The sequence below is a fragment of the Rhinolophus hipposideros genome (genome assembly GCF_964194185.1).
Source record: "Rhinolophus hipposideros genome assembly, chromosome: 9".
NCBI lineage: Eukaryota > Metazoa > Chordata > Mammalia > Chiroptera > Rhinolophidae > Rhinolophus > Rhinolophus hipposideros.
This window is the reverse complement of record NC_138055.1, coordinates 52,044,146-52,072,113: the sequence shown is the minus strand read 5'-3', so window position 1 is coordinate 52,072,113 and position 27,968 is coordinate 52,044,146. Positions and strand designations below refer to the sequence as shown.

Genomic DNA, 27,968 nt, shown 5'->3' with positions numbered 1-27,968 from the left:
AACCCGTCAATACATATTGAGATAACTCAATACCTTGCTTGTATTGTCTATACCTTGGGTAGGCTGCAGCACGTACTGCTGTTTAAGACTAAGATCCCAGGAGTGAGGATAGGGGGATTATGTTCTTTAGGCATGGGAGTGTGGTCCTGGCGAAAGGACAAGGGTAGCTTTCGAGGAGAATTCGTTAGTCACTGGAGATCTGTGACTGAGGTCTCTCCTCTTCTTCAAAAGGCTGCAGCGGTGCTAAACTCGCTTTCCCAGGGTCCCCTGCAGCAGAGACACAGCCTCCTGAACCTGTTCGCTTGGGAGTTTCGGTTTTGCGCCGATCGCCGCCTGCAACTCCCGTCATGCTGGTGGGCGTGGGGCCGGCACGGAGACTCCATTTCCCAGCCTGCCCCGGGGGTCGGGCTGGACGTGCAGGCGCCTATAAGAGCCAGAGCGCTGCGGCCGGAGCCTATTGTTAGCCGGAGCCGGGGCGGTTCCGGGCGGATGCTGCCGGGAGCGCCTGAGTCGCCGGAGCCGCCTGCCCTCCGCCGCCTGCCGGCCGACCTGCCCACCCACCCTCCCTCCGCGTCCTGCCGCCCTGGGAACTCCCGACCGTCGCCGCGGTCCCGGGACTCGCGCTCTCCTCCCTCCTTCCCACCGGGCTAGGGCGGCGGCGGCAGCAGCGGGGGCGGCAGAGACCATCACGGGAGGAGGCAGCAGCGGCGGGGCCGGTAATGGGCCTGGGGGTGCGGGGCGGAGGGTGCCGCCTCGTCCTTTCTCGGGATCGGCCCTCGGGCGGCTGTGGAGGAGTGGTCAAGCCAGAGCCGCGCGGATGGAGGGGTCAGAAATGAGGGAGGCTTGGTCGGGAGCGGTCGGGGGGCGGGGAGCTAGGGCGCCGCGGGGAAGGGAAAGAGTAGGGAGAGGCGTGGGAGCGATGGGCTCGGAGGACGCGGGGGCAGCTCGTGGGAGACTGATGGGCGCCCTGGAAGCCGGCAGGATTGCGGATGAGGGTTGAGTTCGGAATGGAGTGGAGATGCTGTAGGATGGAGGGAAGTGAAGGAAGGGGAGGAGGAATAGAGGAAAATGTGGGAGGAGTGGTTGGGAATTTGTGAGTAGCAGGCAGGAAGGGATGGGAAGGCTGGGCAGGGGCTGCAGAAGACTGGAATGAGCGGGAAGGTCTGCAGGAATCAGAAATGGGCCAGGAGCTGAAGGATTCAACGGGGGTGTCCGTTAAGGGGAACTGGTGACTTGACATGTCCTTTCTGCTCAGGTTCCTGATGTCCCCCATTTTTCTGGTGTTGTGTCTGAAAACGAAAGCATCACTTGCCCTGGTTGCTAGCTTGATCTTTCTCACAGGCCCAAACACGCAGCTGACTGCCATCCATCCCTTTTAGTGCCATGGTCTTGATTCATCTTTTTAAAGGGGTTTAGAGTGGCATTGTGACACACAAGTCGTTCTTCAAAATGAAATGTTAGAAGTTATCCCCAGGAGACACAGTGTCCCCTTGTCCTACAATTTACAGTTCACGGTAAATCCAGAGTTGATTCCGATTTTCCTTTTCTTTACCGACTTTACATCTTGCTGATCTCCAAAGCCAGGAGGACGTTGGTGGGTGCCAGTGTTATAAATGACTGGATATCCTTGAGAATTAATGGTCCCTGCAGCATCATGTTCCAGTTCTCCCACAAAGATCTCGTGTCCTCCATATGCTTGTAGTGTAGACACGGAAAGCCAAATTCTAACCTTGTGCCAGTGAATGGCTAAAAACCAGGGAGCGAGGGTTGGAGGGGGACTTCCTGGTAATACCTAGTTTAAACAGGATATTTTTACTTGAGTGCTTTAAAGGTTCATGATCCTGGTAATCACAGGGACACATAGATCCACAAAATTCATATTTGAGAATCTACCACAATATAGCGTAAAAGGAGAAACAAGACAGGTCACACTTAGCAGCAAGCCTTCCTTCCTCTAACCCAGCTACAGATGGTAGCCCTGAGACACTTACTAGAGATTTTGGTCCTTTGACCTTTAGGAGAAGATTGGGTTCCCGTTAAGTGGCGTCGCTTTCTCCTGTGAGAAGTACGTTGTCTTATTATTTCCGACTCATTTAAGAGAGACGGCTTTTATGACCTAAACTTTGGAAATATATTCTGCATCCACAAAATTTTGTGTATGGGTGGAGTCCCGCTTTTGCTAGTCTCACGTTGGTTTGGGGAGATTGTTAATGGAATCCTCACAGGTCTGAAAAGGCTTAGATCTAGTACTAAAATACACATATGCCGTAGGTCTGTTTTATTTGATGCTAGTCTACTATCTTTACAAACTGTGAATCTGAATTATTTCACATATCTTTGGGAAATGGTCAGTAGACACGCTTGAGAAAAGACCATAGGCATGTATCCAGAAAGTGGCAGCTGAACTTTCATTTTACTGGCATTTAAAAGCTTTCATAGAGGTTTGCATTGTTTTCTTCAAAAGCATTTGTTGTTTGAGGTGCTCCCTTTGACAGTTAACTGTCAGTTATGACCTGCATTGCCAGTCTCACCTGATTATTTCTGCATGGGTTTAAGTACTGGGAGTATGTGTTTCTCATCATTTTTGATCCTTTGCCAATGAATGAAGAGTTGAGAGAGGTAGGAATGACTGGTTTCTAACTGTGGTTTGAAAGGAGGTTGATGGGATACATTGGAAAGTGTGGAACCTATTCTAGTTGTGGCTGTTGCAAAAGAAGATCTCTTCAGGCCACTGTGGAAGGGCTGGAAGGTCTGTTCTTGGTGCCCAGTGAACACCTTTGTCTAACAAGTCAGGTTCACACCAAAGAGCTGGGTTGTCAGGACAAAATCAATGGATTTTTTTTTTTTTAATGGGTTAATGTCATAGAAAGTGATGCCAACAGATCCTGGGTAGAGTGAAGAGAGCTAAGTCAATGTGGACATTATTTACACATACAGCCATAGATTATTCTCAGGTGTTTTAAGGAAAATAGTTTTCTCCTAAGTTTCACGTCTTTTTTTCTTTTTCTTCCTTACCTACTTCCTATCATTGCCCAGAAAACACTATTCCAGAAGTGAAAGGAGGGAAGACATAGATCAAAGGGCGAAGGAGAATGGAGCAAGCAGCCAGCAATCCTGGCTGCACCAGCGTGCACAAAAATTAACCTAAGAGAATTGATAACCCTGAGGGCAACTGGGTGAAGACAGTGGAGAAGTTTGATAATAAAGATAGTTTTGGACCAGACCCAATCTCATGTAGAGCTTAAAGAGAAATATTCAAAGGGAACCAACACTACTGGAAGCAGAGGGAGACCCAGGAAAGAACCAGAAGTGCACGTTCGCTTCCAGTCATAAATCTCTGAGGGCTTCTAGGCTGAGGAAAAGGCAACTTTCCTAGTACCAACACCAGCTGGATTTCAATTAAAACTGAAGCTGGACTTAAGCCCTTTCTGAGAAAGCAGATTTTCGGCTCAGTCTGTTTTCATGTGGTTGATAAAGAATTTAAGTGGGGAGGAAAATTAAATTTAGTGGTCAACATTAATCTCTCTTCTTATCCCACCCACATAAGTACTCAGTTGCAAAGCATTCCCTCCCTGTCCCGGTAACAGAATGGAATAAAAACTGTTAGTTAATAGATACCTTTAAACCCATCTGAAATCTTAACCCATAAAAAGTCCTTGGCTCTCTCCATTCTTACCATATCCTAGGAATGTGACCTCTGATGGCAAACTCAGTAACCTGAAGAACAGAATCGATACTTTGGGCTCATTTTTTAATTTAATTACAATTCTTAGCAAGTACTTGATTATTTTTTTCCTCCCTGGCCACATTTATTTCAGGAATTCCCTTGTCCTATACCGCTGAGGATTCATAGTTGCATCTTGTGACTTAAAGGCAGAATTTTGATGAGATCTGGATGGATAGATGTGGAAATATCACCTCTAAAGTACTTATCGGTCTGGTTGGCTAGGTAGAGCTTATGCGAGAGCAGGCAAATTGCTTCCCAGAGACAGTCCAGGAAAACAGCTCTGTAGCAGGCATCTCGACACCACAGTATATTCTGGGTGACCGCTCTGCAGTAATGCAGCGCCGTCTTTCTGGGCAGTGTTGTTATTCCTGCTGCATAATTAGCAACTAGTGAGATCATAGTCTGGGGAGATTCTGGCATTACTGAGGCAAAGCAGGGAGGCTTCGTATCATCACATGTCGCTGTGGCTCTGACAGCATTGCTGTCGAGCAGATTCATATCCTTGGGAACTTAATTCCAGAGACGGAGAAGGAGAAAGATTTGTATCCCAGACTCCCTGATTGTGTGACAGTGTTAAAGACTACCTGCCATATTGATGTAAACAGTAAATTGTCACTTCTTCTGCTACTTGTTTTCCCCCTGCTGGTTTCTTTATGGAGGGCAATGGTGGGAAAGTGGTTTCCTTGCACAGAGGAAGATGGTAGACCAGCGGAGCCCTATTTTATGGAGCAGTATGAGTTTAGGAAAGATTCTGGGTTTTGAAGCCAGTGCAGATTCTAATCTTCAGTCCATTCTTTAGAACCAAATTTGACCTTTTTAGAAGCCTGGTGAGACACTTTACACTTGTGAAGATCTGGGTAAAGCATTTCCCTGGCTGCCTATGTACTTTGAAATTGAGAGCCTAGAGCAGTATTTCCCAGTGTGTTCCAAGGATTGTTTGCCTCCTAAAATACTCTGGAAAACAAAGGGTTCCATAATCAGGTGTGTGAAACACTGCAACTGTTTTCTCCTACCCTTCACCATGCTCATTAGCATATTAAAAGCCTCTTAAGAGTTCCTCCCATAAGCAGTTTTCTAAACTATTTTAACACAGAGGTCCTGTTTCCCTATAAAAGCTAGTAATGTCCATGGAATTCGTTTATTTCGTATACACACTTTGGGAAATGCCAGGCTATATCTTCACTAGGAAAAATAATTGGATCTAGTCTAGGTTTAGGCACAGCCTAATTCTGCCTTTGATCCCCAGTCCCTGCTACTGGCCCCTTGGCGAGCTCTCCTGTGTGATCAGAGGAGCTGCTACTGTTATCCCTCCCGGCTAATGAATCCTAGAGCCCAGCTGGTTTGGAACCAAGGGCCTTCTCTCCGCTGGGAAAGGTGCTGCTGTTATTCATCTCATTATTCGAAGAGTGACAGACTGGATGGGGCTGAGGGGAGACAAAAATAGGAGAATGTTGGCTGGAATCGGTAGAGAAATGACCTCATCTCAAGAGACGAGACGTCAGCGCTAGCTCAGGTGCTTTCTGTCTTCAGTTGGAGAGCTATGTTGATAGACTTGGGAGGGGTCTGTCTTAGGACAGGAATGTTTATTCCTCTTTTCCCCTGGCCAGAATCCTAATGCACCTGGCTAGCTGGTGGTGAGCAGGGGCTTTGGGGCCAACGTGGTGGGCTCCCCAAGGAACCCCTTTGAAACCAATGGATGCATTCACGGGCTCGGGTCTCAAGAGGAAGTTTGATGATGTGGATGTGGGCTCATCAGTTTCCAATTCCGATGATGAGATCTCGAGCAGTGACAGTGCCGACAGCTGCGACAGCCTCAATCCGCCTACAACTGCCAGCTTCACACGTGAGTGAGCCGCACCAGCCCTGTGTAGCCACGTCCCCAAGCGTCAGAGTCCACTGCAGCTCTTTATTATCCAGTCTGGGAATATGCCCTTAATAATCTTTCCCACTCTTGGCTCAACCTTGCTCTTTGGAGAACCTCATTGTTTTAATATCATAGACTTAAGTTTTGATTTATTCTAGTTGATTTTACTTTTGCTTGGTTTGTGGGTCCCCACAATGAGATGAATTAAATTGGAGGAGGAGGGGTCCAGGATTCTACCCTTTCCCACCAGAGCCCATAGAGTTTCGTGAAATGGTAGCTCTAGAAAGACATAAACGCTTATAGCCTGGACAACTGGGGCAACTCCAGATTTCTTAATTCTTCTGGCTCAATTAGTTTCTTGGAAAGAACTAATATTACAGATCAGGGGTTGCCTGTGGGCCAAATTGGGCTCACTGCCTGTTTTTGTAAATAAAGTTTTATTGGAACACAGCCTCACCCACTGTCTATGATTGCTTTCATGCTACAGTGGCAGAATTGAGTAATTGGAACAGAGCCCTCACAGCCTGCAAAGCCTAAAATACTTATTACCTGGCCCTTTACAGAAGAAATTGGCTATCCTGTTATATAACACTGTCTAATAGAATTTTCTATGATCGAAAATTTCTATATCTGCATTGTCCACTATTAGCCATTAGCCACATGTGGCTATTGAGCACTTGAAATGAGATTAGTATAATTGAGCTGAGTTTTAAATTTTATTTCATTTTAATTAACTTAAATTTAAATTGCCACGTGTGGCTAGTAGCTGCTGTGTTGGACAGTAAAGCTATATAGATTGTTATATCCTAAAAAGATTACCTCTTCCCAACTGATGTCTGAAAATAGATTTTGTGGTCTGTTTGTGTGAAATCAGTCTAGAGGCACTGTGTGGACCAGCTGCTATTCAAGCTCCCTTCCAACTACGCATTTATGATTTGAAAATTAGAAATGTCTCTAGGTATACAGGGAGCAGCTTTGGAGAAGAGTTGAGAGCCTAGATGGATGAGAAAGAATGAGGTCCCCAAACAGGCTATCTCTGGGTGAATAAAACTCTTCTGTGCTCCCTTCTCAGCTACATCCATCCTGAAGCGGCAGAAGCAGCTGCGGAGGAAGAATGTTCGCTTTGACCAGGTGACTGTATACTACTTTGCCCGGCGCCAGGGTTTCACCAGTGTGCCCAGCCAGGGTGGTAGCTCTCTGGGCATGGCCCAGCGCCATAACTCTGTACGCAGCTACACACTCTGTGAGTTTGCTCAAGAGCAGGAGGTGAACCATCGGGAGATTCTTCGTGAGCATCTGAAGGAGGAGAAACTCCATGCCAAGAAGATGAAGGTGCCTAGGGGGCTGGGGGCTGGTACTTCCCATGTGCCAAAATAAAGTGGGAAAACATCTAGGTCTATTGACTTTTTATTATTATGGGTTTTTTTATTTGACTGTTGCCCTTGGCATGTAGATTTCCAGGTCTTTCTAACGAGATGTCTGAGATTTGGAATCAAATCTCTGAGACACCCTTCTTTTTGTGTCTCATGACTTCTCTAGAATTCCTTACTCGTATCCCTCAACCAATTTTTTAAAAGTTTAAAATGTGAATACCTGAAGACATTCAAGTTTGCCACCCTTAGAACCTGAGGAGGTACAGTGTTTCAGTTTCTTGTCAGATGATTGCCTCTTACACAGAACAGGTTTTGGAGATTTTACATTGTCTGAAAGGATCCTGCTGTTTCTGTAACTCCATCACCTCTAAGTGATAGTCTTAGGTGTAAACAACAGCATACCAAATGGTTATTTTGATTTGTACAGTATTGTGCCTGCCATCTGATGCCACAGCACCTCTGCAAGTAGAGGAGGAGAGCAGGGCGGGGAGAAACCCATCTCAGATGGCTCTTTATAGCTACCCGTTTGCTTTCTCAGCACTGCTTGGCACTCTACAGCCACAGTTTCCACCAGACTGCAAAATTTCCCCCAGAGCTTCTAGTTCCAAATTTGGAGACCACTGCTTTAGGCCTGGCCAGGTTTCTTGTGGGCCTTAGAACAGGTGGCTGCATTATTGCCAGGGTTGTGGGTAAAATCCTAATGAGACACTAGAATGTGGTAGGGTTGGAGAACTGGAGGCAGAGGATATAGGTTAACTGGATCTCTCATTCCTTTCTCCCTTTGAGAGCTTTATATCTACTTTCCTCAGCCCACTCCTAAAGCCTTACACCTGTTTTTTTAACGAGAATGACATTCAAGCTTCCCTTTCTTCTGTCTGAGGAATTCCACCACTGACCCCATTACCTTCCTGCTGCTATAGGAACAGCTGGACAAATATACACTGTTCTCATCATTTGCAGTGAAGGCTTTCTTCCCTTTCCCTAAGAAGAAACCTTTCTCCTAAATCTGGTAAAGGAATGACCAGTCAAATGAGGATACCGTCCTCTTCTGTGGCCTCCCTTGTAGGAGGTCTAGAAACAAAGCCAGGCAAACTCAAGTGTGAGCTACAGGATTCCTACTTACTGGCAGATTCAGGGAGCTCCAGCAGTGGTGGCATCTAATACATCTTTCCATGTCAAAAGAAAACCTTTATTTGGACCTCCCCAGGTCCAGTTTACTCTTTTCTTAGAAAATTTTCCTATCTTGAGCACTCTATAGGGGAGGCAGTTGGTGTCAGAAATATATGTTCTGCATCTTCCATATGCCGTCTAATACTTGTTTTCCTTTTGGACTGCCACAGAAAAAAAGGGAAAAAAAACTGCTGGTACTCTGCAGCTTTAGTTAGCAAGAATTTTTCTAATACTTTTACTCCTTTGTTTGCCTTTTATCCATATGGAATTCATTATTATAAATAATATGAATTGGGACTCTAACCTTATTTTTTTTCAAAAGACTATCCAGTTGTCCCAATACCGTTTGATGATTAGAAGACTTTTTCTTACTGATACCCACCTCTAGCATAACATTAAACTCTCATATCTACCAGGGATTCCTTCTGTAACATGTCTAATCTCTTTCCTTTGATAGCAGGAGGGAGGGTGATTAAAAGGCCAACCCTGGTGAAATAGACAGGAGCAATCCTAAGGTCTGTGGAAAGGACCCTTAAGGTAGTTGGTCTGCCTGGTACAGAAATGGTAGACAAGGGAATCCCCGGAAGTACCATTTTATTTCTCTCCTTTTCCTACCACCTCCCCCCAGACAGACAAAACAGGTGTGTAGCTTATTACCCAGGTCTGTTGCATCACATCTCTCTGAGGAGTTGTTCCTCTACCAGCACTACTCTGACTGTCTGATGAAATAAGCCAGAGCCTCCAGCGCCAGGGCTTTCATCCTGCTAGCAGCTTCCAGAGCCCTGAGGATTCTGAAGCCTCATTTTCTTTACCTGAACTCTCTAGTGAGTTTTCAAAATGCAGTCAACCACGGATTGTCTTCAGCCTGTCCTACTAACATTCCCTTTCCTGGCTCTCTATCCCTCTTAGCCCAGAGAGCCCAGATTTCTGCCTGTAGATCGTACATCTAGTAGTATACATGCCGCCCTTCCTCACATTGATTTTCTTTGAAATCAAATAAAAATGGATTCTAAAGGAGAAAGAATATATTTCCTTAGGCCATGGATTGGAAGCAAGGGCTTTCTTTGATAGCTGTTAATAATTTGCTCATTTTCTCTCCTCCCAGTAAAAGGAAGCTCTTCTGGGTATGCAGATAAGTATTCTCACTGTGGGGATTCAGGTTAATTGACAAAGACCTGGTAGCCTTGTACTACACTTTAATATACCCTTCTTCCCAAAATGTGGTTTTGAGTCCTTTGGGGTGCAAATTGCAAGGTGTTTTGCAAGGTGATCTATACACCCAAGGAACATCCAGCCACTGATAGAGCTGCTCCGTGTTAGACGGCAGTTATCTGAAATTAAGCGACACACGTCTGCGAAGGGAGGGTATATTTGTGGGAATAGATTATGTTCTAGGAAGATGAGGCAGAGGTTTCGAGAAACTTGGATCCAGAAAGATGATGTCCCTTGTGTTGACGTGGTGGTGGTAGAACTGCATAAGGCTTCCTGTCTTCCTGCTCTAGGTTTATTCTGTTGACCTACATTATCCAATATGGTAGTCACATGTGGCTATTTATAATTAATTAAAATTAAATAAAATAATTCAGTTGCACGAGCTACATTTCTAGCGCCCCGCAGCCACGTGCCGGGCTGCTGTATAAGACAGCATGGCTGTTTCTGTCATTGCAGGAAGTTCAGTTGGGCCATGCTACTCATGCTCCCTGTCGGAGGCTCGTGCTGATAATACTCTGGAGACTAACCTTTCCTTCCTGTCTCTCGGCAGCTGACCAAGAATGGGACCGTGGAGTCCGTGGAGGCCGACGGCCTGACACTGGATGATGTTTCTGATGAAGATATTGATGTGGAAAACGTGGAGGTGGATGATTACTTCTTCCTGCAACCTCTACCCACCAAACGGCGACGGGCCCTGCTGAGGGCTTCTGGGGTCCACCGCATTGATGCCGAGGAGAAGCAAGAACTTCGAGCCATCCGCCTGTCACGGGAAGAGTGTGGTTGTGACTGTCGGCTGTATTGTGACCCAGAAGCATGTGCCTGTAGTCAAGCTGGGATTAAATGCCAGGTCAGTCTGAGTTGACCTGAGGTGGCACATCTGCACCAGAGTCAGGGAGGTGGGGCGTGGATGCCCGTGAACATGGGAGGCTTCCTCTCCAGGGGTGGGTTCCCCAAAACTGGGAACACTCCCCAGTTCACAACCCTCCTCCACCAACTAAGAAAACCAGCACGACAGGATTCGTAGGCTGTGGAGATACTAGTGATCTTGTCTTGGTTTTACACCTCAGGGTGATGAAAAGCAGCTGTCAGCAAACGGAGGAACAGGTTAGTGATTGTATCATTTAGCTTCTGTCCCCTAAATATTGACTGATTCCTTGAGATAAAGGAGGCAGAAAAGTAAGGTAAGCCTTAAGGTTTTATCTTACAAACACTTATTCACAGTACCTCTACTCCAGTTTTGTAAAAATCAAAATAGTTCCTGGATCCTGTCATTCAGGATCACACTTGGCCTTAATTCAGAGCTTAAATTCATAGTGTTCTAAAACATAGAAAGCCTCATCCCCTTGCTGGCCCTCTGATAAGGGACAGTTTTGAAGACACATTTCAAGTGAAAACAGCAGTATCATCCCAAAGAATGAAGTTTGTCTGGAACTCGTATACTGAGAATGGCATGCTGAGTCCAGTTGAACTTACCCTGACCAAACTTTTCTTTCTTAGGTAGGTATCAAATAGCTGTAGTGGATCTGCCCAAGTCCCGCTTTCCAGACCCATAATGAATCAGTGTGTTATACACAGACCTGAGAACGGTCCTGATAATGGGACTGTTCCTAAGAACTGAAATGGAGAGTTCTATAAGTTGACATCATAGAAGACATTGTATATTTGTATATATTTACTTGCTTACTCATATTTTTTTTTTTTGGTGTATGGGCTGCTTTGTTTTTCCCTTTTGGGGACACAAAAGGGAGATGAGGTAGAAAACATCTTTCCAGATATCCCTGGCCTAGGTCAATTATCTTGATAACTGTTTCAGGTGGTCAACCTGGTGGAAAAGTGAAGCAGATAGTGAAAAGCTGGCTGTAATTTTGTTTGAACCCTCATTATAGCATCTTAGCAAACTAAGGCATTTTTGCTTAGTTCCCCAGAATGGATGGCTCTGGATGAGCTAGGTTGTCTTCTCCCTTTCCCATGCCTGCTATCGCAGGAGGCAGGAGGCTTAGGCCCTGGCCTTTTGTTTTCTCAATAAACCAGGTAAGTTCTGGAAAAGTCTCTGAGGCACATAAATTTCTTCTACGCTGAGAACTGTAGGCTTTCAGAGCGGCATCTCTCTTATCTTTATAACTGGCCCTTTGATATGATCTTTGTCTCCTTTTTTTTAGAAGAGGAAAAAAAAACCCTAGAGAGACAAGTAAGGCTACACCGGACTTAAAACGCACGCAAGTGTTCTGATATAATTATCAGAACTCCTGATACAATTATCAGAACACCTGATATAATTATCAGACCCTAGTGCTCTGTTAGCTCACACTGCATGTTATATTTTTTGTTTGTTTTCTTTCATTTTAATTTTTTAAATTTATTTTTATTACCTTTTTTTTACTTTTCAATTCCATTTGACATTCGATATTTTTTTAGTTTCAGGTGCACAGCATAGTGGTTAGACATTTATATAATTTACAGGGTGATTCTCCGGTAAGTCTAGTGCGCCCGACACCACAAATGTTTACTATAGTATTGACTGTATTCCTGACACTGTACTTGACATCCCTGTGACGATTTTGTAACTGCCAGTTTGAACTTCTTAATCCCGTCCCCTTTTTCACCCAGCCCTCCAACCCCCTTCCCCTCTGATAACCATCAGTTCTCTGTATTTCTGAGTTTGTTTCTGTTTTATGTGTTCAATTATTTTGGTTTTTAGATTCCACATATAAGTAAAATCACATGCTATTTGTCTTTCTCTGATTTATTTCACTTAGCATGTTATGCTTTGAATTGGTTGTTTCTCTTGCAAGATCTCCAATGCCAACTACCTGTTTTTGCCAGCTAATGTCACCTAGCCCCACTGTTACATCTGTTGGTCTCATCTTGCCTCAACTTCTTATCCTCTCCTCAGGTGGATCGCATGTCCTTTCCATGTGGCTGCTCCCGGGATGGCTGTGGAAACATGGCGGGGCGCATTGAATTCAATCCAATCCGGGTCCGGACTCATTACCTGCACACCATCATGAAGCTGGAGCTGGAGAGCAAGCGGCAGGTGAGCCGCCTGCCAGCCCCAGACGAGGAGCCCTCCCCCGCTGCCAGCTGCAGCCTGACGGCAGCGCAGAGCGCCGAGACCCAGGACTTCCAGGAGTTCATTGCTGAGAACGAGACGGCGGTGATGCACCTGCAGAGCGCCGAGGAGCTGGAGCGGCTCAGGGCGGAGGAAGACTCGCGCGGCGCCAGTGCCAGTCTGGACGCCAGCATCGAGAGCCTGGGCGTGTGTATCCTGCAGGAGCCGCTAGCTGTTCCCGACGAGCTGTGCCCAGGCCTCACAGCCCCCATCCTCATCCAGGCTCAGCTGACTCCAGGCTCCTCTGTTCTGTGTTTTGCCGACAACTCGGACCACCCACCTGCTTCAGCAGTGAACAACCCATCTTACTTGAACAGCGGGCCCCTGGTCTATTATCAGGTGGAGCAGAGGCCAGTCCTGGGGGTGAAAGGAGAGCCCAGTACGGGAGAAGTCTCATCCTCTTTCCCCAAGGAGAAGGATCTGAATGTCTTCTCTCTCCCTGTTACCTCACTGGTGGCTTGTAGCCCCACAGACCCAGCCGCCCTCTGTAAACCAGAGGTGGGGAAAACATCCACGCTAGAAGCGCTCGTGCCCGAAGATTGTAACCCTGAGGAGCTGGAGAATGAAGACTTCCGCCCCTCTTGGTCCCCCTCAAACCTCCCCTTCCGCACAGACAATGACGAGGCCTGTGCGGTGGAGAAGACCTCCCAGCAGAGCGAGGACCGGCGCTCTGAAGAGTCTTCCCTAGAACTCCCTTTGGCAGTGTGACACGGAGACGGAGATTTTGCCTCTTACCCATTCTCTATTTATTCCCTTATTTTATCTAACACCATTTCAAAACAAAACTGTAGAAGCAGCTGCTGCTCCCATGTTATTTTATTGGGATCTCTGGGGAACGGGTGGGAAAGGATTGTACAAGTATTTTTAAAGGGTAAACAGAACCAAGGAGACCAGCCCCAGGTTGATCTGGGGACAGTCTTGGGCAGAGGCTGTGTAGAGCCGGAGTACTGAGCTTTCTGGGCCATCGGAACAGAGAACTAGGATCTCACAGGAGGAACCAGGTGATTCATGCAGCTATTTTTTATGTAGGGACCAGAACACACAATTTGAACAGCATGGGAAAGCCCCTTGTCCTCTCTGTGACTCCAGGTGAGGTACAAGCTCCTTTTCCTGGGTTACTCTGATACCCCATTTTGGTGTGTCATAATAATACAGTTGGAAATGTCACCTGGTTGAATCTAGAGAGGAGTGGGTAGAAGGGTCTCTGCTTCTGTACAAAACCTCCAGGACTTACAAACATTTAACCTGCTTTCCCGGACCCCTATTTGGAAAATAAGTTAATATTTGACATGTTTGGTGTTCTCTGACCTGTTCCCCACAGTGGGGATTCCTGGTCTATAACTTGAATTGTTTCTTTCTCATGTTCTTAGGTACTAGAGTTTAATTTGTCTATTTGTCTTTTGTTTTCTTCCCTTCCGCCCTTTTTCCTTTAAAGAAGAAGAACTAGATTGGCTGGGGATACGCGGTATAAAGAGCCTGAGTCTTCTGTGTGGGTCTAACTAGCTCTGTCAGGCAGCTCTCGGCTGGGCGCACCTGGTCCATGGGAGGCATCTATGGAGCGTTAACTGTGTCCAAAGGAGGCAGTAGGAACAGGCTGCTGTCTGGAAAGAAGATGATTGAATTGGTGCCATGTTTGCTTTCACCCAGGTTTTTTCCCATTTTTTGGGAGATTTGAGCTTTAAAAGGAATATAGGATGTGGCAATCTAAGGTCACCACCTAGTTTTTGTTTTTCCTATGTCTACTCTTGTGGTCCTTCTTGGATATACAGGGTTAGAAAGTTCTTATACTATTCCAGTTCACCCCCAAGAACTGCACATATTTATTGGACCTCTCCATGTTGATAAAAATTGGAAGCGAAACCAATTCTTAAATGCTACATACAACTTCCAGGTTCCAAAGAATTCCAGTTCTGATGTTAACCTTTGAGGTCTATAGAGTGGGACCCAAAATTAGTTCTTACCTCCTTCGGGAGGATACGGTTCCTGTTCCTTTTATGTCCAGCTTATGTTCCTGGATGTGGTCCACTGAACACCACTGAATTCTTTTTATTAGCAAAATTATCTTTGCCTCTGTTTTCAAATGGAGGCAGTAGGGAACAAAGTACTCTTCTATAGCGTCCTTTATGCCATGCTTCGCTTCTGGTGTGATTTATGAACCAGGAAAGAACAAAGTGAAAAACTTTTGGTGGGGTCACAACTGTTCCTACTTACCTTGCGCATGAAGATACTAAGGTCCTGGTGTCTTAAAGCAAACTTCATGTATGTCACAGCAGCATTTCACCTATAAAATCTCTAAACTGAGCCTGAAAGTCTGTGTACTTAACAGATACATCTTTTAACCCATTCTGCCTCTCGTGTTCATTCCTGTTTTGCTGGTTTTTACATTTGGAAGAATCCTTAATTAAGTACATAGGTCTTGATTCTCTGCCCTCTAGTCTCACAAAACAGAGTTGAGAGTCTGAAGTACCTGAGATCTGGATGCTATCCCAAACTGAGCTGCACTCGCCCATCTTAGATTGAAGCTTAATTGGGAATTTGACTCGGAGAAGAATCTGAAAGTCTATGCTGGAAGGGGAGGGTGAGCTCTCTACATTGCCTCCTTAGGAAGGATTCTTAATCTAGAAGTGGATTCCAGCCGCTCAGTAAGAAACACATTAGCCTTTGGGATCAAACCAAGATTTGAATCTATTAAACTCATTGCCAACCCCCAAGATAATGATTTTTCTGAAGAAACTAGCTTCTTACTCTAAGTCCATTCCTTCATTAACTACAATTCTGACTCACTGATCCCAAGCTTTTAAATGCTAAATATTAACATTTAGCATTAACTGTCTTATCAAGTAAAGGGCCTTTTCTACAACCTAGTCCATTTCATTTCTGGTGCTACCTGAGTTGGGCAGAATTATAGCTCATGATTGCTAGAAAAGCTAGGCCTCTGAATCCAGAAGCAGATAGTTTCAATATGGTTCAGTCCAGTCGTAGATAAAATAAATGACTTCTTACTGCAACTCTTATTCTTTTCCAATTTCCTTTCTCATATACTGTACACAGGTGGTATTTTCAATGTGAATCCAAAGCTTGTCTGGTCCTCTGAAAACTTTTTTTTTTTTTTGCCTTTTAGGGCCTTTACATTGTGATAATGCTGTATTTAAAGAGAATATTTAAATGTAATATTAAAGAAATATTCAAAAGAATTATGTGTTATTCTTTATCTTGGCAGGCCACAATTCAGTTACTTGTTCGAAAAAGGATGCTTCTCCAACATTGTATATAAAACTAGGTCAGTTAAGGGATTAATGTTAACAATAGAAATGTTTCATGGTGGAAAAAGAGAACCTTCTCTGGAGCATCAAGAGCTTGACTTGCATCATATGCCCTTATGCCCTTCAGCTGATGCAGGCCTTGATCCTGCCCTGATGGAGCTTTTCCCTGTCTGCAGTCCCTTCTCTTGGGGCCCATTTTCTAATTCCATACTGTATACACACACACACACACACATCCAGGGGTCCTTAAAAAATGTATACACATGACTTGTATTCATCTTGTGTTATTGGTATAGAGTATTAGAATTTTAATACAGTTTTTTCCTTTCTTAAAATGTGTATACATTGTTTTGGCACCCTCTGTGTATACATACACATGTATACACACAAACGTGTATGAAATTCTCCATTCCTAGTTACCATTTAAAATCCATCAAGAGGATCAACTTCAAATCAATTCATAACTTGCATTCCATCAGAAAGTTGTACTCCCACCAATGCTCTCCCCATTAGTTAGGTTATGTCAGTCTTGTGAAGGAGCCTTCGCAAAATGATTAGAGGATGTGTAAGTAATTTCCAGGGACTGATTTCAGGCTCTTGGGTTTAAAAACAGTGTTTCATGCATTTCCACAGTAAGTTAACTACAGGTCACGGATATACATCCACAGAAGCTAAGCCCAACTTACTCTAGTAATGCAGGGCTCTCCTGGTGCCCCCGGCGGGGCAGTAATGAGTGCCTGACGGGTTTGACCCGTGGCCCAGAGGAGGCAGCCATTGTTAGTTACAGTTGGATGGCTGCCCCATAGTGGAGGTAGCAAAGAGTTTAAGACTCACAGGGGTTGTAGCACAGCCCAGAAATTAAGACAAGGGGGTGTGAAGGCTGTAAAACCCTGGGGAAGGTGTCAACAAGCACTTGTATTTTATCTTTTTCATTAGAATGTTCCCGTAAGCCATTCACTAAAAAATAAAAAAGTAGTCAAAGGATTTGAAAAGGAAATGGAGTGGTTAGCCCAGTGACTGGGACCAAAAAAAACTCCCCATTTTGGTCATCTCAGGAAGGGTTGAGGGGAGCACAGAGGTACATGCATGTAAATGCTCCAATTTAAGTAGTGCTACTCCCCTGACCGGCCAGATACTGCCTTGAACAAAAACAGCTGGAAAGGTACAGCACTGGGTAAGTCCTAGGCCAAAGGAGGATTCCTACCTGGGGCAAAAGCTCACTTCCTGGGATCTGAACCTAATGTATCACGGTACAAGCCCAGAACACCGGCTTCTGGCAGCTCCAGTTAATTCCAAGGATGACACGTCCCACGGGCCACCTGTGGTAAGGGGGTTTGTTTCAGTTGCAGCTTCCACACGGGTACCACACTGAAGCCTGTGGCTCCTGCTCCTCTGCTCTCACATCTAACAGTGCACACAGGTTGCTGACAAGTGCTGTTTGGTCCCATTCTGCTGCACTGTGTGACTTCAGGACAATGCCATCCGCTCCATGTTCACTCAGCGCCTTGTCCCAATGTAGTTGGTGGAAAGCAGGACCACGTTGTGTAGTAAGAGGGACAGCTCAGCTTCTGAAAACACCATCAATGTTAATGGTTTGGCCAGGGAACAGTTTGCCTTCTAACTGCCTTGGTGTCCAGGACTTGAAGTCAGAGGTGGGAAACCAAGGGCAGAGAGGTGTGACTTTAAAAGATTATTGTCCTCAAGTTCCCCTGCTCTGTTCCAGCCCCTGCATGTATAATGTCCTTTCCTTCTACCATATAGTCCTATCTACTCAACCTCATTTCTTGGCTCTTGTGGGACAGCAGTAGAAAATTCAGACAGTAATGGTACTAAACACCGCTGTCACCCTCGAGATTCCTCTGGTAGGAGCTGGTGCTCTGGGGACATTCTCAGCTCCCAGGAGACTAGTGGGCCTACCCTGATATTCACAGACTTAGGAAACATCAAAGTCTGGTCAAAGGTTCCAAACAGGAGACCCACGGGCCTAATACCCACCCTTAGAGACTTTTTATTTAGCCAATTGAATGTTTTTGTTTGGCATTTGAATGCCTTTTATCCAGTCCTTCTCAACTGGGACAGTTTTGCTCTCCCCTTGCCCCTGGATATTGGGTGATGCTTGGAAACATTCTTGGCTGTCAACACTGGGATGGGGGGATACAACTGGTACTTAGTGGGCAGAGGCCAAGGACATCACTAAACACACTGTCAGGCCCAGGGCAGCCCTCTCAACAAAAAATCACTAGTGCTGAGGTGAAGAAACTGCTTTGGCCAAGCACGCACTCACTCTTGTGCCCCCGCGGTCCCCACTACTCCCTCTTGTGTTGCAGTCTACCCCATGACCTGCTTAGCCTCTGTAGGCATGCGACTCTGTGCCCTTTCGCTTAGACATATATGTTAGACAAGGGTCTCACAGCACTTGATAATTAACTCCAAAATAATCTTGGAATAAAATACAAAATGCCTTGGATTTTTGTGGCATGACCATAGGGATTTGTCTTACCTTTGAGGCTGCAGGAAATCTGCAGCCATTCTCCCAGCCAAGTTCGACACCTCTCTTCAGCAATATGGGTTGAATTCAGGCCACGAAGATAACAAGCCTGTAACACACAGAAGAGAAATGGTCCTTAATGATTACACAGCCAGGAGGCCAAGGACGTGTAAACCCACAGATAATCCAAATCTCCTTTAAATAAGTTACAACCTCATCCCAAGAAATCTTCCATCATGGCAATTTGAGCACATGATGACAAGCAAAAAGGTCTATATAATCTAGAACGTAGGTCCAAAGCGTAATGTCCTTGATTTTTGAAGGGCTATAAGAAACATAAATCAAAATTACTGTGAACAATTCTTCCCCACCACTTAAGTTCACTAAGGAACAAAGACCTAGAAATGAGGTGAGAGAATAAAGAACTTGGGTTTTGCTATAACAAGCAAGACAAGGAGCTCTCTGTAAGCTCCCAGCTCCGTGAACTCAAATGCCCACCATTGAGGGGTTGATATTGCAATCAAGCTCTTACCGATTTCACTTCCTGAGCAGTCAGCTGGGCAATCCCTAGCTTTGCTAAAGCCTTGTCCAGCTGGTGAATTACGGTGGTATGAGCCTTTAAACGGTGTCTCAACAAGAGAGAAGGCAGGTAAGGTGTGAGAAGCATGGCTCGACTCAAGGCTTTCTGTGACACAACAAAACAGAAAGTCAACACAGTATCACCGAAAGCCGAGACCAGAAGCAAGGTAAGGCTATGGAAAAGAGAAAGCCTCAAAGTGCTCACCATTTGAAAAGCAGGGAGTTGGTTCATGCCCAGAGGACGGTTAGAGAAACACTCTCTCAGAGCCAGGATGTCATGTATTGCTGGGTGGGTACCACGCTGTATCTGGGAGAGGTTAAGAGATTGGTAGAAGTTAGCAAGGTCCTGACGAGCCCTCTTACCTGGTTTTAGAGTAAATTGGACCTAACAAGATTCCTAGTTTGTAGGAAGGGTTAATTTGTAGGAATACCTTGGTGCACAGCTCTGTCATATGCCACTGGAGTCCTCCATCAGAAATGAGAGGGATAATTTTTTCTAAGTAACAAAGGATTTCTGGGTGGGACTGCTTCCGGAGAGCATGATAGATATCTAAGAAATCAGTTTGTTGCTTTGGGGTCCAGAAATGTTTGATCAGTAGTTGTCTAGGAAACAAGTACCTGAGAGGAAAAGGAATCACAAAGTCACTTGCTGAAACTGGCATCTTTCAAAGTGAGCGAAGAAATCATTTGGCAAACATGAATACTAGACACAGTTGGAGATACTGTTTCTCTACCTCACTGTTCTGTTTTTGCAAATGAATCTTAGACCACGGTTTAAAGATACACTGAAGCACAATTTCAAGCAACATTACTAAGGTATGAGACAGAAAGCAGTAGTGGAAGAGCCTCGCACGCAGCAATTGGATAAAATGACTCCTATAGAACTAAAGCACGTTAAGAACATATTTTGGACAGAGTTACAGAGCTCACACTGTATCCGATGTTGACAACCTCAAACATTAGCACAGTCCTTACGTGTATAAAATATGGAAAAGGCAAATTTGCTTTCAATTCATTTTTTTACATGTGTGGTGGTTTGAAAACACGACTCCAAATTCTCTGGCACTCCTCTTATTGAGAAGTGAGGTCTATGTACCTTTTTAAAATTGGGGGTGGGGGGTAGGGGAGGCGGCCGGTTGGCTCAGTTGGTTAGAGCGCAGTGCTCGTAACACACAGGTCACCGGTTTGATTCCCACATGGGCCAGTGAGCTGTGCCCTCCACAGCTGGATTGAAAAACACACAATGACCTGACTTAAGAGTTGATGGGTCCTGGAAAAACACATTGCTCCCCAGTAAAAACTTTTAAAAAAAGAAAATGTGGGTGATTGACTCAATCAATAGAAAAGATCCAAAGTGAGACTTTGTGACCTCCAAAGCTAGGTTACGAAAGGTCATGCAGATTCTTACTTGCTGACACACTCACTCTTGGAGCCCTGAGCTGCCATGTGACAAGTCCCACTAGTCTGAGGCCACCATAATAAAGAGGCGACATGTGGGCACTCTGGTTGACACTCCCAATCTTGCAGCCATCCCTGCTAAGGCACCAGACATAAGAGTGACCTCAAACCATCCAGACTAGTCCATTCACCAGCTAACTACTGTTTCCCCAAAAATAAGACCTAACTGGACAATCAGCTCTAATGCATCTTTTGGAACAAAACTAAAATAAGACCTGGTCTTATTTTACTATAAGACCGGATCTATGATACGATACGATATGATATATGATATGATATGATATATTATAATACCGGGTATTGTATTTATTTTTGCTCCAAAAGATGCATTCGAGCTGATTGTCCAGCTCGCTCTTATTTTTGGAAACACAGTATCACCGAGGGATGTCTGTCAACAGCACATGGAGGAGAAGCATCCATCACCCACTGTGGCCTGCCCAAATTCCTGACCCACAAATCATGAAAATGATGCTTGTTTTAAGCTATTAAGCTTTGAGGTCGTTTGTTATACAGCAATAGATAACTAGAACACACAAGGTCATAGTTTAAAAGTGTCATTTTGGATATAAAGTAAAGTAATAAAGATTTACGTTATCAGAAAATAAAATGCGTTTCTCTCCTGAAGAAAAGAATTTGTCCCACATTGCTATGCCTCTCAGGGAGTGGATTGCTGCCTCCAGGGATGATGGAAAAGGTCATTATCTCATTTCACACCATGAAGGGGCAGCTCAGAGATAGGGAGAGTCTAGGTCACCTATACCTACAGTTGTCCCAGTAACTCAGGTGTTACTGAGTGGCTTTTGTGAACCTTGGGCTAATAAAAAAATTGGAAGAGGAGATTTGGTAAAATCTGCCTAGCTTCTGAAATACAAAATTCTGCTTAGAATAATCTGTAATGGAAAAAAAAATCTATATATCTTCAATATGCTGGGAAGACAGAAGTGTATACTCACATTAGCAAGAAGACCAGGTAGTTGGCAAAGGGTGGAATGGAAACAATACCTAGGAAAAAACACTTGGTGATGTCTCGACGGAACTAAGCAGAAAAAAAAAACACAGATGCAGTTTTAATTCAAGTTCTTAATACAATGGACCTCCACCCCACTGTACAGTAAACTTCTATTATAGCCCAGCGAAGGATCAAGGTTATTTCTATCCACCTCTAGTTGCTAAGTTCCTTGAGGCCTGAAGCCCTGATTTGTTCACTTTTGTAAACCAAATAATGTCTAGTACAGGGCCTGACATTATACTAAATCCCTCGGTGAGCTCTTCCTGATCTGTAGAGTGGGTCCTAGATTCTTACTGTTTCAAAACTATCTGTCAAGTCACCACCAAATACTGCTTTCCTGCTGCCTTTTGGATACTTGCAGGTTTTCTTATGTTCAGAAACAAATTAGATTTTAGTGTTTACAAATTGTATTCAGAAAGTGTGCCACAAACTCTATGGAATTCTGTTTTGGAGGGCTACAACTCTAAAAGAACTCAATTCTGATCAATAATCTGATGCTGTCAGTTAGTTCAACACTTTAATCTCACGGCAAAGGGCAAAAGCTTGATTGGTGGTGAACAAGATAGGAAAGAAAAAAAGTTGAGATTCTGGTTAACATTAATCACCTCACCATGAACTTCTGGATATCTGCCCCCGGCCCATACCTGTCTCAAATGCTCCATCTCCCGGTATGAAAGTTGATGAAACTTTATATTGTGATTCCACATATTTGCCTTTATTCTTCTAGCCTTTTTGGCATCAGCCCATAACATCCGCAATCCTGCCTCATTAAAGTAGAGGACAGAGTGTGATGTTACCCCAGTTTGAATCTTACCACAGCTTCCTCCTCCATGTTCACCCACAACATACATACTTGTCCCTCCCGACACCGCTCTAAATCAAAGCTTCAAACTAGGTCATTTGAAACCCTTGTGAGGCCAACCCATATCTCTTTTCTCATCTTTTCCCCCCCAGCACATCACTTTTCTTCTAGTCAAGTGGCCTTCTGTGATTTACTGTGAAGTAGTCTCCCTCTTCTGGTCCATTACTCATTCCCTTTTTAAAATAAAAATACAAAGATCCCTATCCTCGGGAAGTCTTGTTCAATTAACTCTGTATTCTCCAACCAGATAGCAACTTACCTCCTTTCTAGAATACTTTTATAATTACGGTAATTCAACATATTTCTATGATTGCATTTTTCTCTTCATTCTATGGTAATTCTTACATTTATCTAGAACTTTAGCTTCTAAAAATGCTTTCCTAATTATGAATAAAATGATATGTCTCTGTTGGCTTCAAAATAATACAGAAGGCATTTATATAAGTGAAATGAGATTAAAGGCCATTTAAATGCTGAAGTGAGGTTGAGTGCATGGAAGCTCATTATATTATTTTCTCTAGTTCTGAATAGCTTTAAATTTTTGCATAATAAACATAATAAAAGGCTTAAAAACAAACCAACCAAAAAAAACCAACCAACCAACCAACCAAAATGCTTGCAAGCCCTTTTCTCATTTGATCCTAGTTGTAAACCTGGGAGTAGACAAAGCTGGCATTCTTATATCCACTTTACAAATAAGGATAAGCAATTTTGAAAGTCCATGAAGCTAGTAATAATTACGATAATATTCAAAACTGACAACGTGGTAGTTTATTGTAATTGGTGTTATGATAAAAATATAGAGTATAATAGTTATAGCTGCATTTACTGAGCACTTACTACGAATCAGGCCTTAAATACTTTAAAATGTACTGATTTATTTAATCTTCACAACCATGTGGTGAACAGGTAGGTTCCATCATTATCCCCAATTTACAGATAAGAAAACCAAGGGACAGAGAGGTTAAATAGTCTAATCACACAGCCCATGACAAGTTGGGATTTAAACCCAGGCAGTCTGGCTCCAGAGTGGACACTTGACACTATACCATACACTATATCATCCCCTACTAACTAGAGGAGCTCTGATTTGAACCGAAACAATCAGAAACCAAGTATTATAGTACTATTTCTACAACATGCTACCGAGGATTTGTGTCAAGCATTAAACATTTTCTTATGGGCTAAGGCAACTGACAAATCACAGGACAGGTCTGTGCACCACCAAGAATTTCTACTATAGTCAGGTGTATGGTTCAGAAAATTGCAAAAGTACCTATATTCACACTGGGTGTTATGAGAAGTTGTTTCGCATACCTTTCTAGGAATATCCTCAAGAAATGCTAACTTATAAGAATTAGTTTAATGCTCAAGCATTTGTGAAACATAAGACATCCCAGCTCACACTCCCATAGCAAAACCTACAAATTATCTTACTTATTCTAACTCGCTGACATTGCCCAAGAGCCGATTCTAGTGATTTGAATTTCAGTTTTGTTTTTACCTTTCATGAAGGTTGTGTACAGGATATAGAAGCGGGGGAAATTACGACCCAAAAAACGATGATATTTCTCATTAATCACTTTTGTCTTGGTCACCACGTAAGAGATTAAGCTCTTCACATCTGCCTTTGGAGAAAGGTGAAGCTTTGAAGACCTACAAGGAAGATCAGAGACTATCTGGGAATCAGTCCTAGAAGCCCCTGCACATCTGGTGTCCCTAATGTAAACACAGACAGGCTTCAGAGAATGTACGCTAAGATCTGAACCCTTGGAAATCCAAGGAAGATCTTGGGATCAAGAAGAGATAAGCATCAGAGAAAAACAAATCAGACAGAGGAGAGGCCAGGCAGGCAGGGATGACGAGGAGCCGTCTGGAGTCTGGAGCCCGAGGCTAGAGTGGCCGGATAAAGCTACAGGTGGGATCGAGGTAAGTAGAGGTAAAACCTGAGACGAAAAAAGGAGGCTGAAAGATGAACTCAAGACACGAGGGGAATTCAGACTATATGGAGCACTCAGAGGAAGCCAGGTCAACTAGCGGGGATCGGGGTGCGACTTCTGAGCAGAAAAATAAAAATCCCAAGGCCAAAGCGTGGAACCCTGACCAGAGAGAGCGCGCAAACAAGGATGAAACACTGGAAGGGCCTGAACGCAAAAATGCTTTTCTCTCTCCAGGTCCCTCACCGAGGGCCCCCCCAGTCGAGTCCAGAGCGAACAAGCTGCAGCCTTCGGGTGACATAAGGTCCAGGGGTGGCCGCCGAGCCCCACAGAGCAGTCCGAGCCCAGCACACCCTGGAGAGCGCCATCTTCTCAGCGAGGGAGGGGGGAAAAGAGAAGGGATCCTTTTCAGGTCAACATTCCCCGTAGTCGCGTTCTTTCGACGACGCATGCGCCTTCCCTGAGAGCTGATTGGTAACCATAGACGGCCTGCCCCGCGCTAACCCCGCGCGGAACGAGCGCTAAAGACTAAGTGCGGAAGAAGGACTAGGATTGGACGCAGTCAGTACTTCCTGGTGTGAAAGTGCCGGAAGCGCGCTGTCCCCGAGGGAGCGAGGGCTTGTGCCAGCGGTATGCTTTGTGATATTGAGGACGTCCTCTTTTCGAGGGCCTAGTGACCCCTCGCGATTCCCTAGAGGCGCCCTTGCCCTCTGTCCGTACCCGGGGCTTCGGGGCCTTGACGCGGTAGGTGCCGGACGCACACTGGGCAGCGCCTGGGGCCGCGGCTCCTGCTGGGCCCTGGGAAGACCCGCGGCGCCCTCTAGTGGTGACGGCCTGACTGGGCCGGGAACTGTCCCCTGCCGGTCACCGGCGGGCGGCGAAAGTCGGCGGCTTAGGAGCTGCCCCTGTGCGAACTAAGTCCGCTTTTTTACTTTTGTCGGCGTTTCCCAAATTAGGTTTGTGGGAAAATCCCTTTCGTTAAGCGCCTCCTCAAGACCAAGCTCGGGTCTCTCCTGTCAGTTTTCTGAGAGACTTTCTCTGAGCGAAGGACACCCTTTTTCTCCTGTCACCCGGTGTATTTTTTTTTTTAGAGCACTTATAACTTACACCGTGTATACATTTGTTTTCTTGCCTGGCCCGTTGCCTGAGCTAGACTGAGCGCAAGCGTCTGGCCTGGTTCGCTGCGGTACCCGACTCCCAACACTAGGGGGCCACGCCTGGGACGTCCGTAGTCGGTGCCCCCGAGAACGTTTTGAACGAATTAATTAGTAGCAAACTGGGAAGGATTCCCAGGAGTGGCATTTGGCTTCCTTCAAGAGTTAAGTCTTCTTGAGTACCTGTGAATATGTACCTTCCTTGGAAGGTGGTAGAGAGAGTACCCCGTTGGCAGCTGGGAGGTCTTAGCACTGCCACGTCCTTGAATGTATGTGTGACTTTGGACGTTGTCACTTTAGCTCTTGGGCTTTATTTCCTTTGTAATAGTACCGGTTTTATCGGAGTGTTGTGAAGCTCCAAGCAGAAGAGGGTTGTGAAAGCGCTGCCATGTCTGTCACACGTTTTGCATTTAGCGTAGGCCGTTGACAATCGTGGTCAGGGACAGCTCTGGAAGTGGTGGCTCTCCACGAGTGTTAGGGAGGTGGGGTGGGGTGGCCGGCATACAACGTTAACTAAAGACGGAGCTCTGTCTGCAGGCAATTTCCAAGGCAGCGTCAACTACGGTGTATTTCTAAAGACAGTTCCGTCCTGAAATTCTAGACCATTGGGAAAGAGGGGACAAGGTCAGAGTTCTGCGGAGATGAGAAGGAACTGTGTGCCCGGAAGGATGAAGTGGAGCAGAGCCATTTCCTGCCGTGAAGCACTATGGCGGGAACATTTTCAATATGTATTAATGGTTTAGTGCCCCTGGCCCCGATAGAAACCGCCTTGTTGGTTCTGCCTTCTAGGTCTTCAATCATCCAGTTTCCTTCCCTCTTCTGTGCCATGACCGTCGTCTCAGCTACAAGCCTCTGATCTAAAGGACGGGAGCAGCTTCCTTCCTGGATTCGCTGTCATCTGCTGTGGCCTTTCTCCAGCCAGTTCTCCATGCCGTAGCCGGAGAAAGCTTTTAAAATTGCAAAGCTAAGCTTGTCACTCCCCTTTATAGAAGCTTTCAACTTTTCTCGGACTCCTAGGGTACAGTTCAGCCTCCCTTACTTGGCCTACCTTCCCAGACTCATATCTCGTGGTGTCTCTTTCCCCTTACTTTTCTGTGCTAAGAAATACTGGCCTTTCGGTTCTCCTTGTAGGCCAAGCCACTTCCTGTCCCTGGGCTTTTGCACACAGTGCTCTTTGCTTGGAGTTTCTTCCCTCTTTCCCGTCCTCCTAGCTTGTCTTTCAGGTTCTAGCTGAAATGGTAATAATAACGAACATTTATCGAGCGGGTACTATGCGCCATCGTTGTTTTTAGTGTTTTACGTGTAGCAACTCATTTAATCCTCCCTTAACTTCATTAGGTTCCTCTGTCACTCATCTTGCAGCTAGCTGTACGTACCCTTCATAGTACTTAAAATGATCATTAATTAACAGTGGCGTTATCCCTCTAATGACTTCCCCATGTGATTCTAAGCTCACTGTGTTTATAATCCCTAGCACGGCCCCAGGCACAAGAGGTACCTATTACGTATTAAATGAATAAATATATAGTTGAAGATAAGATAATATTTTTCCTCTCAAAGTAATTTCTCAGAAAGGAAGTTGCTTTATATTTTGTGTTCTTTTATTCATTAATTCCACAATTATTGGACCTCTCCCCCAGGCCAGGCTTTGTTCTCATTGCTTGGGATAAATCAGAGGTGAGACAGATAAAGATTCCATCCCTGCCTAGCATAGTTCACATTATAAAATGATTGAGAGATTGTTTGGAATATTAAAGTGAGGCAGGACCCTTGAGGGTCTCATGTGGAGATTAGATTTGCGTGGGGGCTTCAGGTGTGAAGATTAGAGATTTGGATTTGATTTGAAAGGTAGTAAGAAATAATAATGCATTTTGCCCAAGGGAATGACAAGATAAAGTTGGTGTTTTGTAAAAATCAGTCTGGAGTTAGGATGGATTCCAGTGGAAAGAGACTGGAGGTTAAGGACATCAATAAGGTTATTTTATAAGGACCTGGACAAGAGATAGTGAGGAACCACCAGACTTCCCCAAAATGATGGCCATCTTTAAGTGGTCCCAGATTTGTGGTGCAATAAATGAGAACCAGATTTGAGCTCCCCCAAATTTAGCTTGTCCTCAGCATTTACTGTTCATTTGGCAAACATTTGAGGGCCTGCTCTGTAGCCATTCTGCTGGGTTCCAGGAAAATAAAGGCAAATAAGGGTCAGGCCTTTCCCTCAAAAAGCTCAGAGGTTTAGTAGAGAAGATTGACATTCAAAAATAATTGTGCTATCATGTGATAGGTGTTGTAACAGAAAAATGTCCAAAGTATAGTGAGAGTTAATGGAAGGAGTAGTAAATTGATAAATTCTGGTGGTGGTACATCCAGATGAAGAGAAATCAGGTTTGAACTAGATCACGGAGGATAAATTGGAGACTGACTGGCAGACAAGTACTGCAAGGAAGGGCTTCTGGGAAAAAGGAACAGCATGTGCAAAGATAAGAAAGACTAGAATCTTCAGAGATAGATATATCTCTTGCTAGTAGAGATAATAACTGCAGTGATTTGCCACCGTTAGATGCATTTTAATTCATTGAGTTTGACAGACTGGTTTGGGGCAGGTTATTCTTCCCAAGGCACTGAAAAAAAAAATCCAGGATGAAAGATTTTAGTAACCAATGTTTTGTATTATGATACTGTTTCAGAATTCTGAGCAAGATTGCAACTTCTTAATTGCATTTCTTTTTCCTTATGTGCTAAAAATGTTTTAAAATGACAAGAACA

The 27,968-nt window shown here is 44.8% G+C and overlaps 3 protein-coding genes across 15 annotated transcripts in view; 2 read left to right on the top strand and 1 right to left on the bottom strand.

Annotated features, from left to right (window-relative positions):
• Positions 1–474: 474 nt before the first annotated feature.
• Positions 475–13,163, top strand: CSRNP2 (cysteine and serine rich nuclear protein 2; the record flags this gene model as incomplete). Of its 3 annotated transcripts, none has more annotated exons than XM_081058652.1 (5): positions 475–716; positions 5,335–5,570; positions 6,664–6,923; positions 9,897–10,193; positions 12,240–13,163. In XM_081058652.1, the coding sequence occupies exons 2-5, from the start codon at positions 5,420–5,422 to the stop codon at positions 13,161–13,163; spliced, it is 1,632 nt and encodes a 543-aa protein (XP_080914778.1). In that variant the 5' UTR covers positions 475–716; positions 5,335–5,419. The 3 variants fall into 3 exon arrangements, with proteins under 3 accessions (XP_080914778.1, XP_080914780.1, XP_080914779.1); XM_081058654.1 differs by lacking the exon at positions 475–716 and adding an exon at positions 738–825; XM_081058653.1 differs by lacking the exon at positions 475–716 and adding an exon at positions 5,163–5,240.
• LETMD1 (LETM1 domain containing 1) lies at positions 12,083–26,304 on the bottom strand. Of its 11 annotated transcripts, XR_013993956.1 has the most exons (11): positions 24,298–24,488; positions 23,619–23,770; positions 21,897–22,012; positions 21,197–21,279; positions 19,217–19,403; positions 18,991–19,092; positions 18,739–18,891; positions 18,219–18,315; positions 16,923–17,037; positions 14,417–14,594; positions 13,182–14,056 (listed from the first exon to the last, which is right to left on the bottom strand). XR_013993956.1 is itself a non-coding variant. In XM_081058670.1 (10 exons), the coding sequence occupies exons 1-9, from the start codon at positions 24,417–24,419 to the stop codon at positions 16,964–16,966; spliced, it is 1,086 nt and encodes a 361-aa protein (XP_080914796.1). In that variant the 5' UTR covers positions 24,420–24,463; the 3' UTR covers positions 12,083–14,056; positions 16,923–16,963. The 11 variants fall into 11 exon arrangements, 8 of the variants coding, with proteins under 8 accessions (XP_080914796.1, XP_080914795.1, XP_080914797.1 ...); XM_081058670.1 differs by lacking the exon at positions 14,417–14,594 and having other exon boundaries at positions 12,083–14,056; positions 24,298–24,463; XR_013993957.1 differs by lacking the exon at positions 14,417–14,594 and having other exon boundaries at positions 16,923–17,286; positions 24,298–24,463.
• Positions 24,577–27,968, top strand: part of SLC11A2 (solute carrier family 11 member 2) — a 68,642-nt gene continuing 65,250 nt past the window's right edge. The window contains exon 1 of the mRNA XM_081058647.1: positions 24,577–24,681. The gene's annotated coding sequence lies outside the window, so the exon portion shown is untranslated. The remainder of the gene's footprint in view (positions 24,682–27,968) is intronic.

Coding starts and splice junctions, on each gene's coding strand:
- LETMD1 (XM_081058673.1), bottom strand. CDS start 24,419: ATGGCGCTCTCCAGGGTGTGCTGGGCTCGGACTGCTCTGTGGGGCTCG. Junction 23,807..24,297: donor CTCGACTGGGGGGGCCCTCG/GTGAGGGACCTG, acceptor AGGGGCTTCTAG/GACTGATTCCCAGATAGTCT. Junction 19,404..21,196: donor TACCTGGTCTTCTTGCTAAT/GTGAGTATACAC, acceptor TTTTCCTCTCAG/GTACTTGTTTCCTAGACAAC.